Raw genomic sequence first — 7,279 nt, 5'->3', positions numbered from 1 at the left:
CAGGACAATGATCAAGCTCAGAAGGATAAGCCCAAAGTGAGCTCATCCACATGCAGGCCAGTGGCCACTCATAGGCCAAAAGTGGAATTTCCTAGCCACCGAATCAACGCCAGAATACAGTTCATGAGGGATCACGCGTTAATAGGCAAGTTCATTGGACTTTGGCCGACTGAGAAAGCGCTAAGAGGCTGGATAAACTCCAAATGGAATCCAAAGGGTCACATTACTCTGCAACTAGGGCCAAAAGGTTTTTTCACAGCCATATTTAACTGCTTGGAAGATCGTAACAGGGTTCTGGACGGAGGTCCATACTTCTTCAACTCCGCGGGCCTATATCTCAAAGGGTGGGTTGAACGTTTCAATCCTAACAAGGAAGATCTTAGTTGGGCTCCTGTTTGGATAAGGCTGTATTCGCTTCCATGGGAATATTGGGAGGAAGATTCCTTGCAAGAAATTGGAAATGCTCTGGGCGAATTCATCAAAGTTGCAGAGGAAACAAAACTGTGCAGATACACATCATATGCCCGGATCTGTGTCTACATGGACCTCAAGCAAGCCCTGCCAGATACGGTAAGTCTATTCCATGATGATATTGAATGGATTCAGCTGATAGATTATGAGCATGTACCGTTTAGATGTAGGAAATGTCATGATCTGGGCCATCTCTTCAGAGATTGTCCTCTAAACAGAAAACCCCCATCTCAAATGGACTCAGACAAACCTGCTCCTGATGGGTTTACCAAAGTGGTAAATCGTAGAAGAGGTCACAAGAAGTCGGCAGCCAATACCAGGACCATTCCAGCTAACTCGTCAAAACCCTCAACTAGCAATAGCTTTGCTGCTCTGGCCAGTAATGATGTTCAAGAGCCCGAAAACCCACCTCTAAATGAGAAGGAAACCAGTAAAGAAAAGCAAAAAGGGGCCTCACCGCAGCCAGGGGAGAGCCAGTTCAGTAAATCGATCCCTCATACCCAAATCAAACTCCCAGCCTGGAGTTTTCAAGGAATGGAAGTTGATAATCTAGCACCCAGCTCAAAGGCTGTAGAGGAATCAACTGAAGACTACCAAGAGCCCCAACTCATGGAGGAAGACCTTGAGAATATAGATATTGGTGAACTGGATATCCTAGGACTAGAGCAGGCATGCAAAACAAGAAATTTTGATAAAATCCCAGACCGGCAAGTTGACAACCTGGTGGAGGTCCTCACTCGCGCACAAAAAAAATACTCTCTGGGGGTTCAGATTGGTAGTCAATGGGATGGAAAGTTCATTACCAAAGACAGCAAAAAGCGAGGGAGGAAAACCACTCTCGAAAGAACTATCAGAATAGGAGAAGTGTTAGTTGAGTCAGGCAGATATGCTAAGCTGACTAAGTACTTCAACATCAACCCCAACCCTTCTCAATGAAGCTGATCTCATGGAACATTAGAGGGCTCAATAGCCCAAGGAAAGGCAGACTTCTAAAAAATATGCTCATGCAGGAAAAACCTAATATTCTTTTCTTGCAAGAAACAAAATGTAACTCGATAGTATTGGAAAAAATGGCAGCAAAAGCTTGGCCAGGAGGGATGGTAACGGCTGTTGATGCTCAAGGGGCATCGGGCGGACTTGCAGTTCTCTGGGATGCGCGAGTGATCCAGCTTAACAACATACACGCAAACAAGAACTTCATCCAAGCAATATTTCACATAATTGGCACTAACATCCATGGTCATATGACTAATGTGTATTTCCCTCAGGAAACTATACACAAAGCTGAAATCCTGGACACCTTATCGGAGCTCAACTCAAACAGGTTGCACCCGCTATGGATTTCTGGAGGTGACTTTAACATGATTGCAAGACTGGAAGAAAAACAGGGAGGCAGAAACAGAAGCAACAGAGATGGGAACATTCTAAAAGACTTCATACAGAATAATTGGCTGATAGATATTCCTTCAAATAATGGCATGTTCACATGGAACAACAAAAGAGAAGGTTCGCAACAGATAGCTTCACGCCTTGACAGATTTTTATTATCAGATAATGCAATTCACTTGGGTGGAGAATTCATTGCTTCCATACTGCTGATATCGGGTTCTGATCACTGGCCAATAGAATTGCAGTGGAATCGACCCGGCAACAGCATTCGGCGTCCTTTCCGGTTTGAAGCTTTTTGGTTGACCCATCCGGATTTCAATGAATTAGTCAGTTCAACATGGCTCAACTTTACTCCCTCTAATGGCTCCAAGATGTCTAAGTTCCAGCAGAAACTAAAGCACCTTAAAAGTGAAATCAAACACTGGAATCATACATCTTTCGGCAACATTTTTCAAGCTCAGAAAGCCCTTAATCAAGAAATGAAGAATGTGCAGCAGAGGATCATAATCGAAGGACGATCTGAGGACCTAACAAAACAGGAACAAACTCTTGAAGCTCAAATCTTAGCAAGAGCAAAACAGGAGGAAACACTATGGCGACAGAAATCAAGAGTAAAGTGGCTGAAGGACGGGGAAAAAAATACAAAGTTCTTTCACAGAACCACAGTGCAACGCAGAATGAACAACAATATATCCCACATTAAAAATGAGCAGGGAGCAAGGATTGAGACTCACGAAGGCATTGAAAGTGAATTTCTCAGGTATTTCAAACAAGCTCACCAAGAGCCTAACATAGATAGAACGCATGCTATTGACAGAGTTCTGAGAAACATTCCCAAATTAATCACAGAGGAGCATAATCTTCTCCTTCTTCGTCCCACAGACCTTCAGGAAGTCGAGAATGTTGTGCGTCAGTTGAAAGCAGGGAAAGCACCGGGTCCGGATGGATTCACCTCCAACTTTTTTCACAACTTTTGGGATCTAATCAAAATGGAGGTCTGGCAAGTTGTGGAAGAATCGCGCACTTTAAGATGGATGTACCCAGGGCTGAATGCTACCTTCATTGCTTTAATCCCCAAGGAAGAGGAGTCCAGTACTCCGGATAAGTACAGACCGATTGCTCTATGCAACATTATTTATAAAATTGTCTCAAAAATTATAGCCTCCAGATTGAAATTATTGCTCCCTCTCATTATTTCGCCAGAGCAATCTGGCTATGTAGAAGGCCGGCAGATTACTGATGGTATTATTTTAACTCATGAAATAATCCATTCTCTGAAGCAATCAAAGAAACCAGGTATGTTGCTTAAAATTGATTTATCCAAAGCTTTTGATAGCTTAAGCTGGGTTTACATTCAAAAAATTTTAAATGCCTTTGGCTTTGCTCCTCCTTGGGTCAGATGGGTTTTGAGTTTGTTATCTTCCTCGTTCTTTTCTGTGCTCATTAATGGTATTCCTTCGCCCACTTTCCGTCCCTCCAGGGGTATCAGGCAGGGAGATCCCCTCTCTCCATTCCTTTTTGTCATTATGGCAGAGGGGTTGGGAAGGAGCATCAAATCAGCCCTGCACTCTCAGCGGCTCAAGGGTTTATCCTTTCTCAATTCCCCCACATACTCTCATCAGCAATTTGTAGACGATAACATGCTCTTTGGCCATCCTTCTGTTCAGGAAGCGCGCCTTCTCAAAGCTCTCCTATCGGACTTCTCTGAAGCCTCAGGAGCCAATATTAATCGAATCAAGTCTCAAATCTTTTTCTTCAATACTCCTGTCCCCACCCAAAATGCCATAGCCCACATTCTTGGTTTCACTATTGCCTCTCTTCCTTCTAAATACCTTGGAGCGCCCTTAATGGCCTCGGCTCTCAAGCATTCCTCATGGAAAATCCTGTTAGAAAAGCTAGAGGCGCGTCTTTTCCTTTGGACTCACAGGGCTCTTAACATGGCCAGCAGACTAGTTCTTATTAAAGTTGTTCTTCACTCCATGCCTCTCTATCTTTTTTCAATCTTAGCAGCTCCCAAATGGGTGCTCAAGGAAATAAAGAAGCTCCAACGTAATTTCTTATGGGGCAACTCTGGTCCCAATCGAAAATGGGCTCTTGTTAAATGGGATAAAGTCTGTCTTCCGAAGAAGGCTGGAGGCATTGGCCTAAGGGATCCAAGGCATAGCAATGAAGTCATGGGAGCCAAAATTTGGTGGAGATGGCTCTCAAACCCCAACACTCCCTGGGCCTCCCTATGGACAGCCAAATATGCAAACAACAGCCCTATCGAAGAAAGAATTCGAATGTCAGAAGTAGGTATGGGCTCAGTGATATGGAATTCGGCCAAACAACACAGGAACCTAATACAACAGCATAGCTTCTGGGAAATTAAGAATGGAAACACAGCTAGGTTCTGGGAGGACTCCTGGCAGCAGCTCCCAAAGATCAAGGACATCCTCTCTCACCTTCACTTACCAGAGCAAGATTTGCATGAGCTAGACAAGGTTAGTCAATTCTGGAATCCTTCTTCCACACAGGGATACAGACGTTGGATTGAGGCAAAACAGATTTTACGGCACGGCTCTGAGCAAGCTCATACCTCTCTATCCTCAGAATTACAAAAGAGGCAAATCCTCTCTTCAGAAGGAATGGACATTCTAAGGTGGGGATATGAAGAAAAAGGCACTTTTACCACAAGGGAAGCATACAATGTAATCATCAAGGAATGCATAATCAAAGATGTTCTATGGAATAAAATCTGGGATTCCTCCAACTGGCCGAAGGTATCCACCTTTCTTTGGCTCCTATGTCAAAATAAAATACTCACTTGGGATAACCTCAGAAAAAGGAATTTTTATGGCCCATCTATATGTCTCAACTGCAAGCAAGCAGAGGAATCAGCTTTACATCTTATGCAGACTTGTCAAATTGGGCGAAAGCTGTGGGAAAAGGTTAGCTTTCGTTGCCAAAAAGAAGGCAGAGTTCATGGGGACATCAAAGCTACTGTTCGTAACTGGATTCAAGCGCCATACCAAAGCAAACTCCTCAACACTCTTTGGCAGCTCATTCCTGGTCTCCTGATGTGGAACATCTGGAAGGAACGGAATCGCAGGGTATTCAAGGACCAATCCATGTCTACAGAGCAGCTCTGGACTAGGCTATGCCAGAATATTAAAGAATCCCTATCCATCAAGTCTTGGTCCCAGGAAGACTTTCCATTGCTGCCGCAGGAACAATCCATCTGGGCCAACTGGAATATACATTTGAATCAAGAGCCTACATTCAAAGGTAGTCCTTCTCTGCGTGATCAAATCCCGACAAGATGGATTCCACCGCCCAGCAATATGATTCAGCTCAATTTCGACGGAGCCTCAAAAGGCAATCCAGGAAAAGCAGGATTCGGGGGAGTCTTTAGAGATCATCACGGAACTCCTTTACTGCTCTTTCTTGGATCAAAAGGCTGGGATTCTAACAACTCAGCGGAACTGGAAGGATTATGGCGAGGTCTCATTTTAGCTCAGGACAGAGGACTTTTCCCACTCATCATAGAAGGGGATTCGCAAATTATCATAAACATGGTTACAAAAATCATACAGGGTACTCCCTCACACAAGGTCAGCAACAGTTGGAGAATGGCTCAAAGGCTTGAGCTAATTGACAAATGGCTTTCTCAACACAGGGCAATTTCATTCAAACACACGAGGCGAGAAGGAAACAAGCTAGCTGATTTTCTAGCTAATATAGGAGTGGAATGTGGGTTGGAGTTCTTTGTAGGATCGCTCTCCAGCATTGCCTCAAAGGATCAACTCTCAAATTACCACAACATTGTGAAGAATGATATGAACCAGGAAGCAGATACACCTGGATGCAGGTGCTCCTGAGGTGCATTTAAGGTGGGTTAACTCTCCGCCGGCAGCTGGCTTCACACCTGGCAAGCTGGCACGGCTCCCACAACCTCACCGCGATTGATATGAATGTGTTGAGGTACAGGATGATTGTTAAGCATTCGACAATGAATGTGCACCCTGTTCGAGATCCGGCGCAGGCTGTTTTATTCATGGCTCAGTTTCTGGTTCTGGCTATCACTCTCATCGGGTCTCTCCATATCCATCTGCCATTTTTCCCGCATCCTTGTTTTGCTCTAGTAGCTTGGGGGCTTATCCGGAGTCTGTTCTTCACCTGGTTCGCTCACTCTTGGCCCTATTCTGTCTGGTCTTGTTTAGTCCCCTTCTCGGGTCTCTCTGTCTTTCTGAAGATGGTGTGACGACGTGGTGTTTCTCACCGTGGAGGCACCAGTGGCAATCGTGGTCGCTCTCAACCTACTCCCCAGAATATCATTCCGCTGGCTTCGGCTTCCCCGTCCTCTGATCATGGCAGGCCCTTCCCGCACAACTCTTTTCAAACCACCCGTTTCAAATTTCACAGTCGGCTCAATAAACCAATTCTTTCAGCCAGCATTACGATTATTTTGGCTGAGGAAGAAGATAAGCCCAGCAGCTCTGTTCATACCTCACCGTCGCAGTCTCAGGACGACAGTGTGCTTCAGGGAGACGTGGTTGGAACTGTGTTTAATTGTGAAGATTTGCAGGAAGCGGGGAATGTGCCTGAGGTACCTCAGCCTCCAGTTGATTCTGCTCAGCGCAATTTGCCTGTGGTCGAGCCGGCGCACCCTTCTGGTGGCAATCTGAATTTGGTAGCTCCTCCAGGTGGCGGCGACATGGGAGATGGGGACAATGCCATTGACATGTGGATGGGCTCTCCTTGCCAGGTGGAAAAGGATGCTCCGGACTCTCTGAAACATGCTTGATTTTTACGGTACCGCGCCTACTGATGGCAGTTTCCCTTCTGGTCTTTATATCATTTTGCTATGCTTCTCTGGATTATGTCAATTCTGTTCTGTATCAAGTCCTGGCTGGGTATCGCTATCAGCCATTATAGTCTAATGCTTTGTATCAGGTCATGGCTCAGAAAGCCATTGTTTTTGCTAAATTTTGTATATGGCTATCAGGGCAGAACGGTTATTAGTAAAGCCATAGTCCTCGACTGTTTTGTAGTGATGTTCACCACTTTGGTTCGCACTTTTGTCTGTAAGGGCTCTGGAAAACATGTTTTGAGTTTTCTCAATCCCGGGATTGTTGTCACAGGGGTATATGTCTATCAAGGTATCTGGTTGTTGGATGGCTTCAGCCTCCTCTGAGGTCTTAACCTCTCTGTAAATATTTTTCTCTTTTTAATAGATTTAGCCTTTACGTAGAAAAAAAAAATAATCATTTAATAAATAATAATGAAATAATTTTGAAATAAACATTTATTAAAAATCAAACAACAATTTAAATGTGGTTGATACAAAATTTAACTTTAAACACTCCACCTGAACATAGTTGTTAAACACTAGCCTCTTCCAAAGCAAACCCAGACTGAGAAAAAATGTTGCACCAAT

The 7,279-nt window shown here is 44.3% G+C and overlaps 1 protein-coding gene across 1 annotated transcript; it reads left to right on the top strand.

The window, feature by feature from the left end:
* Positions 1-1,541: 1,541 nt before the first annotated feature.
* On the top strand, positions 1,542-6,646 carry LOC149213974 (uncharacterized). Its single transcript, XM_089389229.1, has 4 exons — positions 1,542-3,102; positions 3,187-5,710; positions 5,830-5,934; positions 6,265-6,646. The coding sequence occupies exons 1-4, from the start codon at positions 1,542-1,544 to the stop codon at positions 6,644-6,646; spliced, it is 4,572 nt and encodes a 1,523-aa protein (XP_089245355.1).
* The last annotated feature ends 633 nt before the right edge of the window (positions 6,647-7,279 follow it).

Source organism: Pinus tabuliformis, chromosome 1_1 (assembly GCF_031772625.1).
Source record: "Pinus tabuliformis cultivar Carrire ecotype Pingquan chromosome 1_1, CPIR1, whole genome shotgun sequence".
In the NCBI taxonomy this organism is placed as follows: domain Eukaryota; kingdom Viridiplantae; phylum Streptophyta; class Pinopsida; order Pinales; family Pinaceae; genus Pinus; species Pinus tabuliformis.
This window is presented reverse-complemented; position numbering and strand designations above follow the sequence as displayed.